Source organism: Arachis duranensis, chromosome 6 (assembly GCF_000817695.3).
Source record: "Arachis duranensis cultivar V14167 chromosome 6, aradu.V14167.gnm2.J7QH, whole genome shotgun sequence".
In the NCBI taxonomy this organism is placed as follows: domain Eukaryota; kingdom Viridiplantae; phylum Streptophyta; class Magnoliopsida; order Fabales; family Fabaceae; genus Arachis; species Arachis duranensis.
This window is the reverse complement of record NC_029777.3, coordinates 91484805-91509254: the sequence shown is the minus strand read 5'-3', so window position 1 is coordinate 91509254 and position 24450 is coordinate 91484805. Positions and strand designations below refer to the sequence as shown.

The following is a 24450-nucleotide window of genomic DNA, read 5'->3' as shown; positions in this document are numbered from 1 at the left end:
TTCAAGTTATTCTAAGAAAGATCTATGGATGCGAGATGCTCAAGTTGACAAGTTGTGCCAAGACTTCAGGGATTTGACCATCTATATGGTTTCTTAAAAGGTTCAAGTTTTCAAGCAAGTCCATGTGACTAAAACCTTCTATCGAAATCAGACCTGAAATCTTATTTCTGGAAAAATCGATTGAACAGATATCTGCACTTGGAAATTCTCTTGGGATTGACACCTCAAAGATAATTGTTTGAAATATCAATGGCCTGTACCATTTCCAACATGCCCAACTCCTTTGAAAATTGAAAGACTTCCAGCAAAGTTGTTGTAAGAAAGTTTGAGATACATCTGCTTGTGTTTGAAGTGTGCAATGAATGACATCACTAGGAATTGATCCTCTGAGGTGGTTGTGAGAGAGATCCAACATCACAAGCTTATTAAGCTTCCCAATGCTTCTTGGAATGAACCATGAAGCTTGTTATCATGAAAACATATAAGGATATGAGATAGAATCCGTTATCTCAACTGATATTGTTTTGAATGCCAGGTTTGAAAGTAAGATTAGCCATCCTAAAAAAGCACTAAGAAATTTTGTCAGTGAATGAATTTAAAGATAAACTTACATTTACCAGGATAGTACAATTGATAATGCTAGTAGGGATGGATCCATGTAATGGTTGTAGTTCAAGATTAAAAATTTCAAATTATGAAGCACATTAATGTGTCTGGAAGAATTTCACTTGATTTTCATACAACTCAAATGATGTTGAATATGCTCTCAGGAAGGGTTCCATTCAAGAAGTTAGTTCCTAATCCAAATACTGCAATCTTTTCAAGTTTCCTAACGCCGGAGGGATTGGACTTGAGAGAGAATTCTCAAAGAGACTAAGCTGAGTGAGTTGAGTGCAATGACTTAACTGGTAAGAAATATGACCAGTAAATGAATTTGAAGTATCAAGAACTTGAAGGCTTGAAGAAGGGTCACATTGAATGCTAGATCAGTTGCAATGAGGGTGGATTTCAATCCAATCTGCAAGTGTTTCATTTGGGTCAAGGGAAATGGAGTCCTTGAAAGCTTTTCACGATGCCAGTTTCAACCTCCAAGAACTCAGTATTATTATCTGCATATGAAATATGGTTACAATGGAAAGGAATATGACTATGATCAAACAAATTCTAGGAATAAACATCATCTGAGGAGTATTATTAAGAATGTTTAATGGACATGCATTGGTGAATTTTGTGAGAGTGTAGACCCACACAGTATGCAGCAAAGTCAATTACTTTGAGTCATTGGCAGAGATGTGAGTATAAGGACAAAAATTCATGACTGTTCAGTTTTTAATCAAGTTGACTTTCAGTGCTAGGACACAAAAGACGTCATCTAGTTTATGTAGTCACCTGTACCTACCTAGTTGAAAAAAGGCTTTGTTGCCATAGTTGTAGGCTTCATTGAAAGAACCTAAGATTTGTAAAATGGGATAAACTTAAGTACATATGATAGTAGTTGGTTATCATTAGGTGTTGGAATTGTTTCTTCCATTCATACGGTGATGAGTGGGGACACTTTTCCGCAACCTAATTGCGTTGAATTTTATGATGTGTCTGGTACGACAGGGAAATATGCTGCTGGAACTTTGTTTTGTAATTGTGGTTCTCCAACCTTTCAATATTTGTTTATTAGATTCTTGAAATAGCTTTAAGATGGAATTTCAGCTTTAAGAAGGAACTATAATCTGTCATCAGATGCATGTAATCGTATATGTTGGATTGTGGATTGCCTGATATAAAAAATCTGAGGATTGAGACTACAGATTTTCATTTTTCTCCTCTTCCTATTTGGATTGGATTGAGTACAACCTTCATTCTTTCTTCTTTCTTGTTTTCCTTTTTCTTGGGATAATATGTTCTAAACAAATCGTCATCATGGTATAACTCTGGGTGGTGTATGATTTATGGGTTACCTTCACTCAGAATACAACCCTGCACTGCTGGTGGTGCCTTAATTGCGGTGATAGCTTAGTTGGGAGAGCGTCAGATTGAAGATCTGAAGGTTGCATGTTCAATCCATGCTCACCGCAGGGTTGAGGATTTATTAAACTGTGGTTCCTATGGGGCATGCCTTTTTTAGTTTCATGATTTTTCTCTTGCCTTTGAAGATCACATTTAGCTTTCACAATATTATGAAGCAGCTTAACACTCTGTGTACAGCTTCCATGACACACAAATAAAAGGGGAAAGTGAGATTTCGTTTTCTCCAACAATTGATGGAAAAGAATGTTATTTCTGTTGATATTTTTCTTTGGTTGATGCTACCTTAGACCAGAACTACAATGATTAAAATTGTAAAAAAGCCTTACATCATAATTGAGTGAGCTGAGCCTTAGTTCTAGAAGGTGTAGGCAGTTCAGAATTAGATCAGTTAGAGAAAGTGAAACTAACTTAAGATTGGAATGACTTCTCTGCCCCTGAGCTGTACTTTTATATATAGAGTGAACCGAGCACAAGACAAAGTAACAATAATCGTAATACAGATTCAGATTCTCTCACTTAGTCTCTCTCTCTCTCTCTATCACACACACTTTCTCTCTCTTCATTTCTCCAAAACTATCGCATCCGAAAATTCTCCAATTAATAGACAGAATGGAAAAGAAAAGACAAACTGCTAGTTCATTCAATGAGATAACTATACATGATACCCTGTTCTCTGACCTTTTATGTTTTAGATGATCCCTTCTTCCTAGATTTCACTCGAAATTGTCTTCCTTTGTTTGAAGAAACTATCTCTATCTTGTATGCGTTGCACTGTTAAATTTGTATGTTTGAATCTCCTTTCTTGTTCAGGTTTTAAGCAAGGATAATCCTCCTCGGAAAACATATGTATATAAATTGGATGTTCCAGTTGCTGCAAGGTGGATATCTTTGGCTGTAGCCCCATTTGAAATTCTTCCTGATCACCAATTCAGTCTTATATCACATGTGTTTGCTACCTAATCTGTCAAAGATGCGGAATACAGTGGAATATTTTCATAGCGCCTTCAGGTTTAACTTGCAATACTTGCAATTTTCTTGCCTGAAATATATATAGTTTTTTAATTTGTATAATGATTGGATGTTTTTATTTTATTGGCAAGCAGCTGCTATAAGGATTATCTTTCTGGAGACTTCCATTTAACTCTTATAAACAAGTTTTCATAGAGCCAGACATGGCAGTTTCTTCAATGAGTTTAGGAGCATCTATGAATATATTTAGTTCTCAAGTTTTGTTTTATGAAAAGCTTATCGACCAGGTTAGCTTACTATTATACTTCTTTTATTCCTTTTTTTTTAATCAGATTCTTTTGAATGGTGAACTGTTTTTCCTTTCACACGTGAATTTCCTGCATGAAGTTTGGCTGTTTTGCATGCTTATTGATCAGCACTAGTGTTTGTTCTGACAGACTATTGATACAAGGATAAAACTTGCATATGCTCTTGCAAGACAATGGTTTGGTGTATATATCACTCCCGAGGGACCAGTGATGGTAACTTAGTACTTACTAAATATTGTCCTATTGCTTGTTCAGTTTTTGATTCTTTGTCAATTTTGTAGAAAACCTGTTTTCTCCAACTTATGGTTGAATGCTTATTTTCAGAATGGCTTTTGGACGGGCTTTTTGGTTTCTTGACAGATTTTTTATTAAGAAATATTTGGGTAATAATGAGGCGCGGTATTGTAGATACAAGGTTTGTGTTAACTTTTGGGATAGTCTGATCTGTACAAAGGCTAATTTATTTACCTAGCATATTGAGCTGAGACAAGACAATTAATGAAAATACACACTTTAATCCCGTTTAATCATATAGCATTTCACCAATACAACATTGTGTTTGATTGTTTAGTATTGTAACACATGCTTCATATTTTGTTCAGGTGGCAATTCTTCAGATGCTGGAAAAGCAGATGGGTCTTGAATCTTTCCGTAGAGTGAGATTCCTTGGCATTTCTCAACTTGTGCTTCTGAATAGTGCTTTACTCATTATGTTTTACCATATTCCATAGTACTTGACCCGATATAGTTGCCCGGAGCAGCTCTCCCCAATAAACACTACCCATGTGCCTTCCTAGTCTGGGGGGATGGGATCTTGCTGAAGGCCTGCTTGCCCACAACATAGATCATTTTCAAAAGATTTCACCCAAAAGAAGAGCTTGTGTGGATGTTTGTAGTAAAATACTGAAACAGATGAAATCAGTATGCATATGTCCTGAAGTTATATATAAGCTAGGATAGGTTGTGTGTCCACGGTGACCTTTTATCTTTACTTGTAGTTCCTTGCATTTCTCACCTCCCATTATTCATAATCTGCATCTTTTTTAGCTTTTGTTTTAATTTTTTAATATTGAATGAGAGGTTTGACGATTACTATTACTGTTTCTGTTTGTTTAAAAATTTTCAGATTTTGCAAACAGTAGTTTCTCGTGCTCAAGATGAAACACGTTCTGTGAAGACTCTTAGTACTAAGGAGGTAATTGCTTCTGGTACATTAAACCATGAAATTCTAAAAACCTTTTCTAGATTTAGATGTGTTTAAAGATTACTTCATTTACAAATAATGAGTTCTAGGTCAGTTGAATTTAGTATACTGGTATGTTTTGATATGCAGTTTCGGCATTTTGCCAATAAGGTTGGAAATCTTGAACGACCATTTCTTAAAGATTTCTTCCCTCGGTGGGTTGGTTCATGTGGATGCCCTATTTTAAGGTATAAAATAATGATTCACTTATTCCTTTTTATATTTCATTTTCGCTATGATTCCTTTATTCATATTCTGATGAGTTACTGTTTGCTATTGCTAAGGATGAGATTTTCCTATAATAAAAGGAAGAATATTCTGATGAGATTTTACTTGCTGCTAGACGTTTTCAGAAGCCTAAGAAAGGTCTAAAACTAGATGGTTCTGATGATAATGGTGATGTACCTTCCATGGATGTACGCTCCAGGTATCTTGGGTTCCCTTTTTTATATTTTTTATTTCTTATTTTGTTTTTTAGTTTCTGACATCTTTACCTTGCTGAGATTCATTTTAATCAACCAGTACAGATGTGGGTAAGGATTAAGCCCATGTCAATTTATTTTTCAAAGTTATTTAATTTATGAACAGTTGAGATTTGTTACTGCTCTATTATTGTCATGGTTTTACTCTAGCCTAGTCTGAACCGTTTGTGGAGTTTTAATATTTCATATGATGGGATTTCATCCAATACGATCATGTATATTTTTTAATTAAACTAGGCTTAAACAACAATGATAAGTATTGCTGGTTTAGCTAAGGGATTATGTTAAAAATGTTGTAATATCCACACTTGCTAAGTGCATCTCATCATTGATCTATTACAAGATCCTGTCTTTCAATTATTCTATTTTATAGAGACAATAGATAAAAAGGAAAAATCTTTAATTGGAATGGGACAAATCTTCTAATTCTTGGGAATTTGGGAAACAGGTTCATGGACTGTTACTCTTGCACTTCCATGATTACCTGTTTGGATTAGTTGAGCTTACATCGTATCATTTGTTACTTTTACTATCTATAAACTTAAGCACTTCTATTGTTTGCGTGAAAATCAATTATTGTTTTAAAATATTAAGTTTAAAGTAATCTTGTAGTGGGGTGTGAAAAAAGTTGCATAATACATTAAAGGAAAAGAAACTATTTGTTTATATTTCATAAGATTTGATACTTATTTAGTTTGGTAATAAAAATATCATAATTCTAAAATAACTAGCTTTTGCTTATAATTAAATTTTTCAAAAAATTCCTTACCATTATTAGAGGTATTATTTTTAGCTTAAAACTATAATTTTGGACCATAATTTATTTCTTTTTATCGAAGCATTTTATTTTTTTTTTAGGTTTGTTTGGGTGAGCTTCTAAGAAAAGATTTTTTTTTCAAGTTATCTTTTTTTAAAAGATCTTATGGAAAAGTAAAAGTAATTTTATGTTTGGATATCTTATACAAAAAAAATTTTTATCTATCAATTATGTTTGGATATAACAATATAAAAGTACTTTTTTGTTTATTCATTACATGAAAAACATCTTTTTTTTAAGGAAAAAATATCTTTTAAAAAAAGATGTAAATTACAACTTTTCAAAAAAAAATATTTTTCTGATTTTTCTAGTGCTTTTACTTTTACTATTCGAAATTTGCCAAACATGCTAAAAAATAAAAAAAGATTTTTTTCATTGAAAAAATTTTTTTTTATCAAAATAATGGTGCCCAAACAAACACTTTATTCAAGTATAGTTTATCCCAAATTAGTTTCTTTTCCAGAATAATCCTCGCTTTTAGTTTATAGTTGGAATCAGAATTCGCAAATGAACACTAATAATCATTGCATAGGTTGATCGACTTAGTGTGTGCATTATTGTTGATCTTTCATGGCTCTCACTTTTTTTCCTAATAATATCTGTAAACATTAGGCTAGTTAATTTTAACAATTTCTTCTTTTCTGACTTCTTGATAACAGAGTATCCTTCTATTGGCATCACTTCTTAAACGCATTGACCGGCTGTGGTAGAATGCCACATCTCTTTATGAGTAGGTTGGATTTATCCATGTTACTTTTAAGGATATTTTACATTCTTAAAGTATTTTGTGCCAGCCTCATGCCTAGCTACAATGGAATATTGACTATCAGTTGTATCCGGACATTGGCTCAGATTGCTCTAAAGCTGTCAGGGTTCATTCCTTTTGTAAGTGTTTTCTTATTACTCTTCACTTTTTTTATCCAAAGGAGGACTGAAAATATTTAACACTTGAAATTTCGACAGGATCGTGTGTATGAAATTGTGAAGCCTTTTAAGGATTTGAAGGCAATGTGGCAAGTTCGCATTGAAGCCAGCAGAGCCCTCCTTGATCTTGAATTCCACTTGAAAGGCATTGATGCAGCATTACTTCTATTTATCAAATACGTTCAGGAGGAGCCTTCCTTAAGAGGTGGTGACGACCAACCTTATAAGAGGTCGGCCGTTTCCTGTCTTCGTCCGACCTGGATCGTCTAACTCGATCCAGGGTGTGAACAGTGCCCCTACTCAAGTTCGATCTTCCCCTTAAGGTCGTGCCTTTTAGACTTCGACCCTTTTGGGAAGTCGTGTTCGAGCATTCGCTTTTTGGTCGATCTCTTGTATAAATCTTGTTGGGATTGCTTCTGCTTGAATGGGAAGCGTTTCTTTCTTTCTTTTTTAATTGTAGCGCGCGTTTGCGCTTTTTTGGGAATGTGCGAGGACTTTGAAGGCTCATTTACTTTCCTTTTGCCTTTTGGATCATGCCTTGCTTTGAGTTGTTACTTGTCAACCCTTTACTTTTGGCAAAATTATCTTTGCGGCTTGGTGTCCGGGCTTTTAGTGACTTGTCCGATAACTTTTTAGTGTTCTTTACATAGAACTTTTTTAGTTTCGAATGACTTTTGTGGCCCTGGATTAGTTTCGAACGACATTTGTAGCCCTGTTTTGAGATCGTGCCTTCTTTGAGCGGAGTTGTTCCCTTTTTAGCTAAGCACTTTTGAGCCTTAAGTTGTTTTCAACCTTTTTGGCTTTTGACTTGTTCTTTTCTCGAAGTCGTACTTGTTTCATTGGGTTGCGCCTCTTCTTTAGTTGACGTCGACCTGTCTGGCTTTACTGTCCGGGATTTTTAGTCATATTCCAATAACTTTTTAGGTAGTGTTTTGAGGAGAAACCTTTTCTTTATAGTTTGTTTGGAAGACTTTTTAGCGCCGTTTTGGCTTTGTGCGTTTGCTTTTTAAGTAGTGTCTTTTTCAAGACTTCGTACCTTTCAGCAAATCATTCCTGGCCTTTCTTTGGCCTTTGCAAAATGTCTTTGTCCCCTTTTTAGTGATCTTTTCACTGGTCTGACTTCTCTGTCGGGTCTTCTCAAGTTATTTTTAGTAATCCATTTTTAGTCAGACCTCGTCAGGTCGCTTTCTATGGTTACTTTTTATAATTTCTTGCATTAATATGGTTCTACGCTTTCACCTTGCCGACATCTTTGTAATCGGACGATGAATTTGGTTTTCACCTTGCCGACCTCTTTGTAATCGGATGATGAATTTTTGCGTTTTGTGAGCTTAGATTAATGCGTTTTGGTAGAAAAATTTTTAGGGAATCTAGGAACTTTTAAAATAATAATAAGAGATAGAGATATAAGAGTATATCAAGTGAGTGCTTACCCTTCTAGGTAGGGCAGTTTTTTAGGTCTCGGCCTGGCGCTTCTTAGGTTACAGGCATGCCATGACCTTGGTAGCTCTCGCCCTTCAAGGTCGAACACCTTATAGTAACATTTTTCCAGTACTTCTACAACTTGGTATGGTCCTTTCCAATTAGTCGCTAGCTTCCCTTCTCCTGACCGACCTGCTCCGATGTTGTTTCGGGTTAGGATGAGATCATTGGTGGCGAAACTTCGCTGGACTACCTTCTGATTATACCTTAAAACCATTCGACGCTTTAGCGCTTCCTCTCTAATCCGAGCTCTTTCTCGGACGTTTGGAAGTAGGTCGAGCTCCTCCCTTTGAATTTGGGAATTGGCCTCTTCATTGTAGAGGATCATTCTGGGGAATCCTTCTTCTATCTCCATTGGGATCATTGCCTTAATTCCGTAAGTAAGTTTGAAAGGTGACTCTTCTGTGGTGGAGTGTTTCAGACTTGAGGTTGTTGATTATGGAAATCATCCATCCTTGATCTTGACTTTATATGGTTAGGACCTTTTCTTCTTCTGAGATTGATGGATTTTGCAATGTTTCTTAAATGAGGCTTTTGTTGTTGCCCCTTAGTTTGGTGCTGGCTAGTTTTGAAAGTGCATTTGCTCGTGCATTCCGTTCTCGAGGTATATGTTGGACCTCATATTTTCCGATCTGTCCGAGCTGTTCTCTTGTTTTGTCCAGATACTTCTTCATGGTAAGGTCCTTAGTTTGGTAGCTCCCTTCTATTTGTGAGGTAACTACTTGTGAATCGCTGAAGATGGTAAGCTGTTGAACTCCTACCTCCTTAGCCAGCCTCAAACCAGCTAGTAACGCCTCGTATTCAGCCTGATTATTTGAAGCAGGAAACTCAAACTTTAGTGAGAGTTCGATTTGGGTTCCCTGATCGCTTTCTATTATCACACCTGCGACACTCCCGGTTTTGTTTGAAGAGTTGTCCACGTAGAGATTCCATTTTGTAGGAGTTCCCGGGGTATCAGTGTACTCGGTAATGAAGTCGGCCAGATACTGTGATTTGATGGCTGTCCGAGCTTCATATTGAAGATCAAATTCGGATAATTCAACTGCCCACTGTAGGATTCTTCTAGCTAAGTCTGTCTTTTGTAGAATGCCTTTTATGGGTTGGTTGGTCCGAACCTTGATAGTGTGAGCTTGAAAGTATGGGTGGAGTCATCGGGAAGTGAGTATGAGAGCGTAGGCGAACTTTTCTATCTTTTGATAGTTTAGTTCGGCCCCTTATAGAGCTTTGCTGATGAAGTAGATGGGTTGTTGTCCACTTTCGTCTTCTCTGACTAGTGCTGAGGCTATTGCCCGACTTCTCACTGCGAGGTATAATATGAGTGCTTCTCTTTCCCGTGGTCGGGTAAGAATGGATGGTTGCCCCAAGAATTTTTTAAAATCTTGGAATGCTTGCTCGCACTCTGATGTCCATTCAAACCTCTTTCTCTTCATTAATGTTGCGTAAAATGGGAGAGATCTTATGGCTGACCCAGCTAGAAACCTAGACAGGGATGCCAGTCTTCCGTTGAGCTGTTGTACCTCTTTGACACAGCTCGGACTTTTCATGTTGAGTATAGCCCGACATTTATCTGGGTTCGCCTCGATTCCTCTTTGTGTGAGCATGAAGCCCAAGAATTTTCCAGCCTCTACCTCGAAGGTGCACTTTGCGGGATTGAGTCGCATACCATGCTTTCTTATGGTGTCGAACACTTTGGTGAGGTCGAACAACAATAATTCCTCATTTTGTGTTTTTACCAGAATGTCATCTACGTAAATCTCCATGAGTTTCCCGATATGGTCAGTAAATACTTTGTTCATCAGTCTTTGGTAGGTAGCTCCTGCGTTCTTTAGTCCAAAGGGCATAACTATATAGCAATAGTTCGCCTTTGGGATTAGGAATGAGGTATTCTCTTGATCAGGTGGGTACATCGGGATTTGGTTGTATCCTGAGTAGGCGTCCATAAAGGAAAGGTACTTATATCCGGAAGAGGCATCCAATAGAGTATCTATGTTTGAGAGCGGGTTGGGATCTTTTGGGTAGGCCTTATTGAGGTCGGTGTAGTCAGTGTACATTCTCCACTTGCCATTTGACTTCTTCACCAAGACAATGTTGGCTAGCCATAATGGGTATTTGATCTCTCTTATGAACCCTGCCTCCAGTAAAGCTTGCACTTGCTCTTCCACAGCTTGGGATCTTTCTGGTCTGAACTTTTGATGTTTCTGTTGCACAGGCCGAGATCCGAGGTATACTGCCAGCTTATGGCACATTAGCTCGGGATCTATGCCGGGCATGTCTGCTGCCTTTCATGCGAAGAGGTCGGTATTATCCTTTAGGAATTGTACCAGTAGCTCCTTTAAGTCTCCTTTCAAAGTTGCCCCTACGTTTGTTGTTTTATACCGAGTATCCTCGATCTGGACTTATTCGGTCTCACCTTCGGGTTGTGGACGAAATTCTTCGCGAGCTCGAACTCCCCCTAGTTCGATGGTGTTGATTTCTTTCCCGCTGGGGTTTCCTTTAAGGTTCATACTTTCGTTGTAACAGCGTCATGCGAGCTTTTGATCTCCTTTTGCTGTGGCGATCCCTTCTGGAGTTGGGAACTTCATGCATAGATGTGGAGTGGAGACTACCATGGCGAGTTGGTTCAATGTTGTCCGACCTATAAGGGCGTTATAAGCTGAGCTCACGTCGACTACAATGTAGTCTATGCTTAGTGTGCTTGACCGGGTTTCTTTTCCAAAAGTTGTATACAGAGAGATGTATCCTAGTGGTTGAATTGGGGTGTCCCCTAGTCTGAACAAGCTATTTGGGTACGCTTTGAGCTGTTTCTCTTGTAGACCGAGCTTGTCGAAGGCGTTTTTGAACAAGATGTCTACGGAGCTCCCTTGGTCTACCAATGTTCGGTGGAGATTTGCATTGGCCAGTATGATGGTGATGACCATAGGATCGTCATGCCCCGGAATGATGCATGTTGCGTCCTCTTGGGTAAAGGTAATAGTGGGGAGGTCGGGTGACCTACCCCATTCTCCGACATGATATACCTCTTTAAGGTGTCTTTTGCGAGATGGTTTAGAGATCCCTCCTCCTGCGAATCCTCTGTTTATCATATGAACATGTCTCTCGGGGGTGTGAGGTGGGCGTTCAACTCGTCCGACCTCTTCATCTCTTCTTCTTTTTCTCGGTTCCTCTGCTTTATTGGCTAGGTACCGATCTAGTCGCCATTCTCTTGCCAATTTCTCTATGACATTCTTAAGGTCGAAGCACTCATTGGTAGAATGTCCGTAGATTCGGTGGTATTCACAGTACTTCGTCCGATTTTCCCCTCCTCTTTTGTGTTTGATTGTGCGAGGTGGCGGGATCTTCTCTGTGTTGCATATCTCCCTGTATACATCTACAAGGGATACTCTTAGCGGAGTGTAGTTGTGGTATTTTCTAAGTTTTTCAGTAGGCTGATCTTCTTTTTTCCTGGACTCTTTGTCTTTGTTCCGAGGAGGGTAAGAGAATCCAGATTTTGAATTTTCTCCCAGTCGAGAGTTCTCCTCCATGTTGATATACTTCTTTGCCCGTTCTTGTACCTCGTTCAGAGTTGTTGGATGCTTTTTTGATATGGAGTGGCTAAAGGGTCCTTTTCGTAGACCATTGATGAGACCCATGATGGCTGCTTCTGTTGGCAGACTTTGTATGCTCAGACATGTCTTGTTGAATTTATCCATGTAGTTGCGGAGCCTTTTTTGATCTCCTTGCTTGATCCCTAATAGGCTCGGGGAGTGTTTGTCTTTGTCTTTTTGGATGGAGAATCTGGCTAGGAACTTTTTGGCGAGATCATCAAAGCTTGCTATTGATCTTGGCGACAGACTGTCGAACCACTTTATTGTCGTTTTGGTCAGAGTAGTTGGGAATGCTTTGCATCAAATGGCGTCTGAGGCATCAGTAAGATACATCCTACTTCTGAAATTGCTGAGATGATGGGTTGGATCGGATGTACCGTCGTAGGGGGTCATGTCAGGAGCTTTGAAGTCCTTTGGGACTTTTGTTTTCATGATCTCTTTGGTGAATAGATATCGGTCCTTGTGCGAGCTATCTTCCTGATTGGATCAAATGGTTTTGGATTTGAGATCGGCCTCGAGCTTTAGGAGCTTGTCCTCTAGCTCTCGGCATCGTCTTGTTTCCCTCTGAAGGTCTCTTTCGGCTTTGCACTGGTGTTCGACTTCTTGTTCGAGCTGTTTGAGACGGTCTTGCTGTTCTCGGAGGGCATCTAAAATTTCTGTATTTGGAGAATGTGTGTCTCCGTTTGGTTGAGATGTATCTTTCGGTGTGATGTCCGTGTTCTTATGTGGCATCCTGTTTTCCAAATCAGAATCGTGGTCATTGTCAAGGTTGTCCGCCGTGATCATGGGATGACTTCCAGGTTCCACGGCAACGGTGCTAATGTTCCGAGGGTTACCTGAAATTATAGGTCGATCTCAGACGAGATTTGCGGTGGCGGCCAGAGCTGTTGCATCCGATTTGTTGGATCTGGTGGTCGGAGCTGTCGTGTTCGACTTGTTGGATTTGGCGGTGTTGCTGATCCTTCGTCACCAGAGGGTGGTGGTACCTGCAGGAGACTCCGATGCTTAAGTTAGCACATGCTTTAGGTAGGATTTTGTGTAGAATCAGAGAGTGAGTCATACCTGGGTGTTCCAATGTATTTATAGTAGTGAGAAGTGACATTTCTTTCGAGATAAGTTAGTTATCTTATCTTATCTTTGAGTGAAGTCATCTTATCTTTAAGGAGAACCGCCCTTATCTTTCTAGACTTTGGCTGCCTTTAGATTTGGGTTGTGTTGCTTTGTTTGGGCCTGCTTTGGGCTCCTCTGTGATTTGGCCAAACTCTTTGAGAAGAGGTCGGTGGCGACCCAACCTGAAGAGGTCGGTCGTTTAGTCTTTCTCCAGCTCGGCTCGCCTTATTTGTTTGGGCCTCTATGGTGATTTTGGCCGAGCTCTTTAGAAAGAGGTCGGTGACAACCAACCTTATAAGAGGTCGGCCGTTTCCTATTTTCGTTTGACCTGGATTGTCTAGCTCAACCCAGGGTATGAACACTAACCATCACCCAATTTCCATGTCCAAATCATCCTTATGGCCCTCCAATTGAGGATCCGTCAACAGTCACGTATTCGTCTCGGAATTCTCTATAAAACAGACCCAACAATTTGGTAAGAAAATTCTAATTTTGTGGCCAGTTCTCCCTTTTCAGTTTTGTGATTTGAGTCTTTGGTATTGAGAGATTTTATAATTTTGATGGTCTAAGAGTACTTTAGCGGTAGATAAGTATAAGGTGTTGTCTAATTAATCTCTGGGTAAGATAAGAAAACTCTAAACACTTGCAGTTATTCAATTATGTGAACCCTAGTTATTAATTTGGTGAATTTCATGAAAATAGATTGAATTGTGTTGAATTTGGTGTTGAATTGGCAAATTAGAGCTTATTGGAATTGATTCGGAGTCTTGGAAGCTTGATGTTAGGTGCTTCCACATTGTGGAGGAATCGGCCAAGGTATGGTTTTAGTTTCTCATAGTTAATATATAATGTTGCGTGAAAATTTTGGTTAAATGACTATAGGATAAGCTTGAATGTGTTGAGTTGTTGAACTTGATGGATTATATGTATGTACCTATGAGTGTGATGAGTTGTGTAGGTAAAGTGTATATATAAAGTTGATGCATGATATGTATGATGGAGTTAATGTATATATATGTATGTGTGTGTGTGTGTGTGTGAATTATACGAAAAATTGTTGATAATAATGATGTGATATGAGTCTTGATGATGGTTGGTGAGGTTGTGATACAGAATGTGTTTAATGATGAGAATTATGAGTTTGAGCAATGAATGTGGAGATGTGGTGCTATGAATTATTAATGAACTATGTTGTTGTTGGCTATTAATTATGGGAAAAATTGATAAAATTGAGTATTGAGAGATTGTGGAAGGAATGAAATGGTTAGGTAATTTATTTGAGTGTATTTGAAGTTGTTTTAAGGTGTAAACTTTGGTTTTGAAATTGAGAGTTTAAAAAATAGAGGTTTTGAACTCTTTTGGTAAAAATAGATTTTTAACAAATTTCGACGGATCATAACTTGACTCTCAAGTTTTGGATTTGAATGAAATTTATTTCAAATTAAAGATAATCTCAAGAGCTTCAAAATCGTTTAAAGTTTGTAAAAATCAAAGTTTTGTAAAGAAAATACACGACTTGCACGTACGACGCGAGCTATGCTCATTGTTTTGTAATCTCGCATACGCGGGACAAGGCCTGTGTACGCGGAATCCAATTTTGAAAACTCGCGTATGTGAGAGTACGCACATGACGCGAGCCCCCATTGTTTAAGCAAAAATGAGGTTTTGAATGTTTTGTTAGTCCTCTATCTTTCGAAACCTCTTTTACACTTGTTTAAAGTCCGTTAGTGAGTCTTTAAGTATTAGAACGGTGATGAGTCTGTTAAATAATTTGAGGAGATACTTGGGAGGGTTTTGTAAAGTGTTATCTGAATTAATAAGGCGATGGTAATGTTGAATAAGAAGTAAATAATGAAGATAATTATAATAGTAATGAAATGCGGTTGAGTTGAGAGGTGTTTGATGATGAGGTTGGCTATGAGAAAGAAGAATAAAGAGAACTGAGTTAATTATGAACTTTGAATGAGATATGATGAGATCGATTGAGATATATGAGACCGGGCAAGATGCAGTGGCGTTGTCCACTTGCTCTGGGTACGAAATAAGGAAGAAGAATGATTGAAAGTGATTATGAAGACAATGATTATGAATGTGAAATGTGACTGTATGTTCTTCTTTGTTTTGTTGCATCATTTTTCTGTGTTGTAAAGTGTGCCAAATACTATATCCCATGAGTGTGTCGGGCACTATATCCCAAGAGTGTGGCGGGCACTATATCCTAAGAGTGTGGGAGCACTTTAAGTTAGATAACCAGGAATTACTAACCAACATTCTAATTCAAGCATTCTTCTTATCTTAGCTAACTGTAAAGATAAGATAACAAGATAAATTATATAAAGGGAAGGGTAGAGCTCCCCCAGGTATGTTACACACACACACACACACACACACATACACACACACACACACACACACACACACACACACACACACACACACATATCTAAATCCCTGCCTCTTAGACCCATTTTAACTTGAGTGTGAAGTATCTTTGCAGATACCACCCCCCGCCGCTGCAAAGGTCCAATCGCATCATCACCATAACCAGCGAGTCCCCGATCCTTTTATCAACCCGTACCAGCAAAGTCTTATACATTGGCACCGTCCGTGGAGACTTGCAAAACCTTGGTAGCATGAAGGATGAACATGAAGAGTGACATTTTAAATCACCACCACGAACCAAACCTACCAACTCTCCCACCCCCAACGCATGGACCATGGAAGGACAACTATCCCTCAACTCATGGGAAGGTAACCAGTGTCGTCCATGCCCAGCCAACCCACAGCGGTCAATAGCTGTGAGGAGATGATCGCCGATCTCGCAAAGGAAAAACAATCGATGGCTTGGGAGAACATGCGAACCGGATAATTCAGGAGCTCCATCATCAGATGCAGACCCTAGAAGACTAGGCCACCTCTAAAGAATAGTATCAATGGGAGCGCACGAGCGAGGCGGTCTCCTGGACCATGTTGTGACGAGAGCAAAGGAATGAGAGGTAGCTAAACCGACATCACGCTAGGCGCCGGAACCGCAATAGATATCATAAATTTGAATGCCACTGTGGTGGTGATGAAAGGAGACACCAAAGAAGTGAACACATGATAATGGGGACTACTCCATTCACCGAAAAGAATCCTAATGGCCAAGCTGCTAAAAGGTTTTGACAAACCAATTAACATGAAGTACGATAGCACTAAAGATCCTCAAGAGCACTTAATGGCCTTCGAGGCCAGGACGAACCTAGCGGGAACAGCCCATGCAGTTCGGTGCAGAGCCTTTTCAGTGACATTGGCTGGCCCAACTGTCAAGTGATTTAATGCTCTTTCGAACAGCTCAATATCCTGTTTTGACGATATCTTTAAAAAATTTATGGCACAGTTTACCACACAGATCACAAAGGCAAAACACCTAATCAACTTGCTCAGAATCACCCAACTACCGGACAAACCCACAAGAAAATACCTAGATAGGTTCAATAATGAGTTCTTGGAAGTTGACGGGCTAACAAACTCAGTGGCCAATTCGTGCCTGACTAACGGGCTAATGAACGAAGATTTTCAGAAGCACCTCACAACCAAATTGGATTGGACTATGTAGGAGATTCAAAATGTAGCAAGAGAATACATAAACAACGAAGAAGTGAGCCAAGTAGTGACAGCCAATAAACGGCATCACAGGCACACGGCCTCACAGAATAAGCCGATGCCCAAAGAAGCCCCAAAAGAACATCTTGAAACCACCGCCCCCAGTCGGCCGCCTAGAGTGGGAAAATTCACGAACTATACCCCCTATGTCGGCCCTGGTCATCGAAATCCACCACTAGATAGTTGAGTAGGGTATCCTTCCAAAGGCCAAACAACTGAAAAGGCACACAGGCGGCAACAAAAGCCTATAATGTGACTATCATAGGGGATACGGGAATAGAACTCAAGATTGCTTTGACCTTAAAGATGTTGTTGAAAAAGCCATTCGGGACGAAAAACTCCTCGAGTTCGCTAAAATAATTTGATAACCCAAGAGTATTGAAAGGGAAAAGTCACCAGAACGAAAAGGCCAGTACATTACGAAAGCCCAGATGTTGACCCGACCATAATAGTAAACGTCATCATAAGGAAAGATGCATCTGAAAAATCCAAATCCGCATTAAAAAATGATCTCCAAGTGCTAGTTGTAAAAGATGAAAAAAGGGCCTCTTCTGTCTCACTAATAATAACGTTCTCCTCCGATGACTGCACATCAAAGGAAGCCGCCGCTTCGTCATTTCAGCTAGAGTTAGGACTAGACTGGTAAAGTGCATATTGGTGGACACAAGAGTCGACTCCAACATCTTCTTCAGGGGAGCCTTTGACAAGTTAGGATTCCAAAATGAAAACCTACAAAGTCACCGTAATAGAGTAATCAAACTCGAAGACAATTTTCTCAAACCAGACAGTTCCATAATGTTACCAATCACTATCGAACCGACATCCAGAAAAAATCATACTCTCCGAGTTTATGGTTCTAAAGGACTCTACGACTTATAATATCATGCTTAGGAGGAAGACAATAAACAACCACTCTGCCACCATATTCACCAAATTCTTTATCATGAAGTTTCAAAAAGATGATGGCATCCTAGAAATCATACATGGCGACAGGGAGGTCGCAGTAGAGTGCAACAACACAAGCCTAGCTCTCTAGAAATGAGCTCGTGACGCGGCATGAATTTTCCTAGCTGACCTAGATGCTTGATAAGACGATCAACCCCGACCAAAGCCAGAAGGAGACATGGATAAACTACAAATAGGACAACCAAGGATGAGTTCACCTTCATAAACAAGAATCTTCCCTCCGACCTAATAGGGGAACTTATGGAATTACTAAAGGAGCATAGAGATTTGTTCACCTTTACTCCTACCGATATGTCAGGAATAAATCTAGGCCTGATGTCTCATAAACTAGCCATAGACCCCAAAGCTAAGCCGGTAGCCCAAAGAAGAAGGAAAATCTCCTCGGACCGAGCAAATGAAATTAAAAAAAAAAACAAGTCAAGAGCCTACTCGAAGCTAGCTTCATCCGGGAACTATCCTACGCGACCTGGCTGGAAAAAGTCGTGATGCTAAGAAAAGCAAACGAAAAGTTGCAACTGTGCATCAATTATACAAACTTGAACAAAGCTTGTCCAAAAGACGCCTTTCCCCAACCCAACATCGATGGCCTGGTGGACGCCGCCTCTGAACACCAGAGCCTCAGTTTAATGGATGCATACTTAGAGTACAACCAAATACCCATGCACAAGCCAGATGAGGAAAAAATGACATTCACAACCCCCGAGGGAACATACCGTTATACAGTCATACTGTTCGGACCAAAGAACATGGGTGCCACATACCAAAGACTAGACACAAATATCTTCAAAAACCTTTTAGGAACAAAGATGGAGGACTACATAGACGACATGCTAGCCAAAATAGAAACGAGTGAAGAGCTTATTGACGACCTTAGACTCAAACTTAGAACTCTGGAGAAACATCGGATGCGGCTCAACCTGGCAAAGTGCACATTCGGGATGGAGGCGGAGAAATTCTTGGGCTTCATGATCACACAATGAGGAGTGGAGTTCAACATAGAAAAATGTCAAGCTATCTTCGAAAAGAACAGCCCAGCGAACCTCAGGACCATCCAAAGGTTGACTGGACGACTAGCCACCCTCTCCCGCTTCCTCGACGCCTCAGCTCAAAAGGCGCTGTGATGCGTGAGCATCTTTCCTATCTTATCCTAGTGAATTTGCATCTAAATTATTGAGTATAATAAAGAGTTAACTATCTTTTAGCCAATATGGATGCTACTTTGAGTCTTTTACAATTTTGTTTATTTTAGGTAGTATTCGGCAGAATTTGATGGAGTTTCTGCAGCACAAGAATCAAAGGAGATGGCAGCGAGGAGCGACGCGTACGCGTGACTGACGCGTACGCGTGACTGACGCGTACGCGTGACTGACGCGTATGCGTGATTTGGAGCTTTCCACGGAGACGCGTGCGCGTGACTGATGCAGATGCATGATTTGAAGAATTTCACAGTGACGCGTACGCGTGACAGACGCGTACGCCTGACATGCGCCACATGCAGAAAACACTGGGGGTGATTTTTGGGCCCCATTTTAGCACCCAAATTAGGCGGGGATCCAGTGAAGTCAAGTAGTCCCCACGTTACAAGACGCGGAGTAGTTAGTTAATTCTGATTTAAATTCAAATTTGATTTTAAAATAGGAAAAGATATTATTTTAATTTTAAAAATTAGATTTTAAATTAATTAGGATTAGTTATAAAAATGGGAGACTTCTCTTCTATTAGGAGATTCCATCAGGGGGATTCCATTAGGGAATTCTATACAAATTTACATTCCACATTCCATGAGCAACTAATCCTCCATTGTTAAGGTTAGGAACTCTGTCTATTTGTATGGATTGATTCATTTGATCTTTCTAATTTAATTCATGTTTTGATTTATATTTCAATAATTGTTTTCGTTCTTTATTTTATGAATTTGGGTGGAACAGAAGTATGACCCTCTTTCTATTTGAGTTCTTGTAAAACTTGGAAAAGCTCTTTACTTGAACAACAGCTTGAAAACATATTATCCTGAATTTCTAATTTTTTTTGTATTTAACGGGATACGTGACATATAATCCCCTTATTTTTGGATAATTAGGATTCTTGTGGCATATAAACTGGAACTTGATCATCACCCTCTAATTGGAATTAATTGACCAAGGAATTGGCAGTTGATAAATTTTAGAGGAGACTAGGAAGGTCTAAGGAATTAGAGTCTAGTCACACATAGTTTGCCATGAATTAAATCTTACATGATTAAAATAGTTAATAAGAAAAATAAATCCGGAAAAATAGATAACTCTGAAGCCTTAACTGTTTTCTCAATTTTTTATTCCCAACTTATTTATTTTTCCTTTTGATATTCTGAGTTCGAACTTAAACCATTTGAATATCTCAAAACCCTTTTCTGCTTGCCTAACTAAGCCAATTAATCAATCATTGTTGCTTGATCCATCAATCCTCGTGGGATCGACCCTTACTCACGTAAGGTATTACTTGGTATGACCCGGTGCACTTGCCGGTTAGTTTGTAGGTTATAAAATACCGCACCAAGTTTTTGACGCCGTTGCTGGGGATTGATTGTGATTAACAACTATCAGTTGTTTGATTTCTTAGATTAGGCGTTTTAGTTTTAATTTTATTTAAATTTATAAAAAAAATTTTTGAAAAAAAAATTTTAATAAATAAATAGCACCAATATTTTTTTAATTTCTGAAATTAAGTTTGGTGTTTCCTAGTTAGTTTTATTTTGATTTTTCTTATTTTAATTCTTAGAATTCTATTCTTTCTTCTTTACTTTCCTATTTACCACATGGTGTGTTTAATCCTTTTTGGTGTTTTGTGGTGAGAAAAAATAATGGAGAGAGATCACATGGGTTACTACTCACACCCGAGTAGTGATTCATATTATTGTGGATGGGGGAACTACCCAAATTTTGGTTGGCAAAGTCAAAATCAAAGAAACTTCAGTGCTCCATGTTCCAACTATCAAGAATCACCATCTCCATATCCATACCAAGAACCACTATCTCTCTATCCATATCAAGAACTATCATCTTTCTACCCATATCAAGAGCCACCATCTCCCTATTCATACCAAGAGCCATCCTCTTTTTACACTTATCAAGAGCCATCATCTCCTTCTTATTCATATCAAGAGCCATCATTTCCTTATTCATCTCAAATACCATCAGATCTTGAGCTTCTCATGAAAGCATTCTTACATGATATAAAGACGAGTGTCAAAAATGTAGAGAAACATGTGCAGTCAATTATCAAGTCACAGGAAGAGGAGCAAACAAATTCTTTCCCAAGAGATATAATGCAAGATCCTATGGAAGAAAGTGAGGAAATCAATCAAAGGAGTTTATACTCCAGTGAACTAGAGAACTTTCCATCCTCACACATGGAAGAAAAAGAAGATGCAAAAGCAAAGGAGGAAGATGCACCCACAAAGGAGGAAGATGCACAACCTCCCATGCCTTTGGTAAGCAATGAAGAAGAGATTGAATTAGAAGACAGCTACCAAGAGGAAGAGGTTGAAATTGAGGAAGCTTGCAAAGAAGTGGAAAAATTCAAAGAAGAACACAAGGGAGTGGAGCTTGCAAGACCTTTTCCAAAGCCATCACCATCCAATACAACATTCAAGTGGGTAAAATTCCTATCCTTAACCCCTTACTTTCCCACTTGAATACGGGCTACTGGAGATGGATGGTTAACTTAGAGCTCTTTGTGGCATTAAGAGTAAGAGGAAGATGCTTAGTGGCAAGAGTTATCAAGCAAGGTTCAATATAGTTGCATGCTCCAAATTGAAGTGCAAGGATTGGTGTAGAGCTCAGTTGAATGGGTCTAGAAGGTTGTTTGGATGTCTCTGTGAGAATTCAGATTGCTTGCCACCCGGTGGGAATAATGGTGATCCACAAGAAGACGGATGTAAAAGCAAGGTTTGGGACCCTGGAATTCGTTCCCACAATCAACACTCTTGGGGCCTTGTCACTTGCTTCAACTTGCTCGAAGGCGTTATGCACCTAGTTTGGAATCCCGGTGGCCATTGGAATTGCAAACATTGGTGGAGATTCCTAGATCAGTACAAGCACAAGCCACCATGACAAGGAGCTCACCACATGTCCAACTTAAGGACTTTAACTAAAAGTGCTTGGTGGGAGATAACCCACTATGGTATGATCATTCCTTTTCATTCTTAGTTGTTTTTTGTAGTAGTAGTTTTCTTAGTTATTTGATTTTTATTGAGTTCTTACTAATTTTCTGATCATGTAGCTATTTTAGAACAGGAACCGGAAAAAAAAAGAGAGCACATGACGCGCAAGCGTCGCTGACGCGTACGCGTCATATGCATGTGCGTGAAAAATAAAATCTGATAGAGAGTTGAGCGGGAGTAGCGCTGGAAGCATGCTGGCAGCACAAGCCGCATCATGCGTACGCGTAACCCACGCGTGCACGTCGTTTGCACTTTTCACCTTCCACGCATGCGCGTCAGTGACGCGTACACGTGACCTTGAAATTTGACGTAAATATGTGTTTGGGCAGAAACTTGTACTGGTTTTGGGCTGGAAGTATGCTAGACGCACAAATTTGACCACGCGGACGTGTCCCTGACGCGTGCGTGTCATTTGCATAGATGGCCATCCACGCGTGCGCGTGCATGATGCGCACGCGTCGTATGAAATATTGGTGCCCAAGCCACGCGAACAGAGAGTTGTGCGTGCACGTGGCTGGCTTCACGCAAATCGCACAAAACCGAGGGCACGCGGACGCGTGCCTGACGCTTACGCGTCATTAAGAAAATTTTGCACCCCACGCGTACGCGTGCTGCACGTGTACGCGTCGCCTGCGCCGCACAATTATACTAGTTTGCCGCCCAGTTTTAATTTTCTTTCTCTCTCTCCCAATCCTAATTCTCTCTTGTTCCTTTATCCTTTTATTCTTCTTTCATCTTATTATTTGTTTTTGTTTTCAGATTTTCTTTGCTTGAGGACAAGCAAACATTTAAGTTTGGTGTTGACGCTTCGCTTAAAGCTTTTCTGTTTATTCCTATTGCACCAAAAGGGAGGCGAATCATCTTCACGGAAGAGCACAACCTGAAGAATAAAGCGACCGCTAGGATAACTAAGGTGGTTGAGTTCCTTATATTTTTTTCCTCCTCTCTTTTTCTATGTTATTTTCTGGTTTTTTGCTATTTTGCGTTGTCTGTTGCATGATCCTTTATTAGTGAGAATCCTATGTCTAGTTTAGTTTTCCCTTAAATGCTTTAATTCTGAAAAGATTGCCTTGAAAAGTTAAGCCATTCAGTATTGAAATCAAACACCTATGTTAATGATAGTCATCCACCTCATCTTTTATCCTTATCACAACACTCCCCGTTAGATGACCATTTAGGATTATACCTCGTTAAAACCTTACTAAAGAAAAACCCAATGGAAAAAAAACTTTAGCGAAGGAAAAAGAGTATAAAATCCTTTGTGATGGGGATTGCCTCATTAAAAACCTTGTCAAGAAAAATCCAATGGAAAAAAAATCTGACCAAGGAAAAAAGAGTACAGTCTCCCCCTCTTATCGATATCATTTAATGTCTCGAAATCATCGCATCTCAATCTCAGGTACCAATCTTTCAAATGAGAATTTTGGGAGTGACTTTGTAAATAAATCTGCCAGATTGTCACTTGAGCGGATCTATTGAACATCAATTGTCCCTTGATTTTGAAGATCATGAGTGAAGAAGAATTTGGGAGAAATATGCTTTGTTCTATCTCCTTTGATATATCCGCCTTTAAGTTGAGCAATACATGCTGTATTATCTTCAAACAAGACAGTTGGAGCTATCTTATGGTCAATTAGTCCACATGATGACAGAATATATTGGATCAAACTCCTGAGCCAAAAACATTCGTGACTAACTTCATGTATCGCGAGTATTTCAGCATGATTAGAGGAGGTTGCTGCTATCGTCTATTTTGTGGACCTCCATGATATAGCTATACCACCATATGTGAATAGATATCCTATTTGAGATCTCCCTTTATGTGGATCAGACAAGTATCTAGCATCTGCATAGCCAACTAGTTGTGACTTGGATCCATAGGGATAAAACCATATGAACTGAAGATATCGAAAGATTTGCTTGATTCCACTCCAATGTCTTCTGATTGAAGAGGAACTATACCTTGCTAGTAAATTCACCGAGAATGATATGTCAGGTCACGTATTATTAGCAAGATACATTAGCACTCCAATGGCACTAAGATATGGTATTTCAGGACCAAGAATATCTTCATTTTCTTCTTTAGGACGGAATTGATCCTTTTCCACATCCAATGATATTACGATCATTGGGTACTCAAAAGATGTGACTTATCCATATAAAATATTTTCAAGATCTTCTCTGTGTATGTTGTTTGATGAATAAAGATCCCATTTTTTATATGCTCGATCTGCAGGTCGAGACAAAATTTAGTCTTTCCAAGATCTTTCATCTCAAACTTTTCTTTTAGAGTTTTTATAATTGTTGCAGGAGTTTCAATGATATTTAAATCATCAACGTACATAGCAATTATAACAAACCCAGATGTAGATTTCCTTATGAAAACACATGGACAAATATCATCATTTTTGAATCCATTTTTGGCCAGATGCTCAGTAAGATGATTATACAACATTCGTCCAGATTGCTTTAGACCATATAAAGATCTTTGCAATTTGACTGAGTATAACCGTTGCGAATATTCATTGGATGGTTTAGATATCTTTAGTCCTTCCGGGACTTTCATATAGATATCCCGATCTAATGGGCCGTATAAGTAGGTTGTTACCACATCCATTAAATGCATATGCAGTTAATGATATGCAGAGAAACTGACCAAATAACGCAATGTTATCGCATCCACTACAGGGGAATACA

The 24450-nt window shown here is 39.1% G+C and overlaps 1 protein-coding gene and 1 non-coding gene across 6 annotated transcripts; both read left to right on the top strand.

Moving 5' to 3' along the window:
• Nucleotides 1-1355: 1355 nt before the first annotated feature.
• LOC107494590 (transcription initiation factor TFIID subunit 2) lies at nt 1356-22769 on the top strand. Of its 5 annotated transcripts, none has more exons than XR_008010260.1 (11): nt 1356-3030; nt 3126-3278; nt 3429-3512; nt 3624-3714; nt 3902-3955; nt 4426-4494; nt 4633-4730; nt 4886-4969; nt 6501-6547; nt 6636-6726; nt 13684-13752. XR_008010260.1 is itself a non-coding variant. In XM_052262563.1 (11 exons), exons 4-11 carry the CDS (start codon nt 3625-3627, stop codon nt 22751-22753), a joined length of 936 nt encoding a protein of 311 aa, XP_052118523.1. In that variant the 5' UTR covers nt 1356-3030; nt 3126-3278; nt 3429-3512; nt 3624; the 3' UTR covers nt 22754-22769. The 5 variants fall into 5 exon arrangements, 3 of the variants coding, with proteins under 3 accessions (XP_052118523.1, XP_052118525.1, XP_052118524.1); XR_008010259.1 differs by lacking the exon at nt 13684-13752 and adding an exon at nt 6805-6923; XM_052262563.1 differs by adding an exon at nt 22513-22769 and having other exon boundaries at nt 6501-6726; nt 13684-13757.
• TRNAF-GAA (transfer RNA phenylalanine (anticodon GAA)) lies at nt 1997-2069 on the top strand. Its single transcript has one exon. It is a non-coding gene; the product is annotated as a tRNA-Phe (tRNA).
• Nucleotides 22770-24450: the final 1681 nt, after the last annotated feature.

Bases quoted from the DNA above. Each gene is read 5' to 3' on its own strand.
- LOC107494590 (XM_052262563.1), top strand. From the start codon at position 3,625: ATGGCTTTTGGACGGGCTTTTTGGTTTCTTGACAGATTTTTTATTAAG. The intron at 4,970-6,500 runs GTATCTTGGGTT...TCTTGATAACAG, and splicing joins TCCATGGATGTACGCTCCAG to AGTATCCTTCTATTGGCATC. The intron at 13,758-22,512 runs GTATGGTTTTAG...TTTTGTTTTCAG, and splicing joins TTGTGGAGGAATCGGCCAAG to ATTTTCTTTGCTTGAGGACA.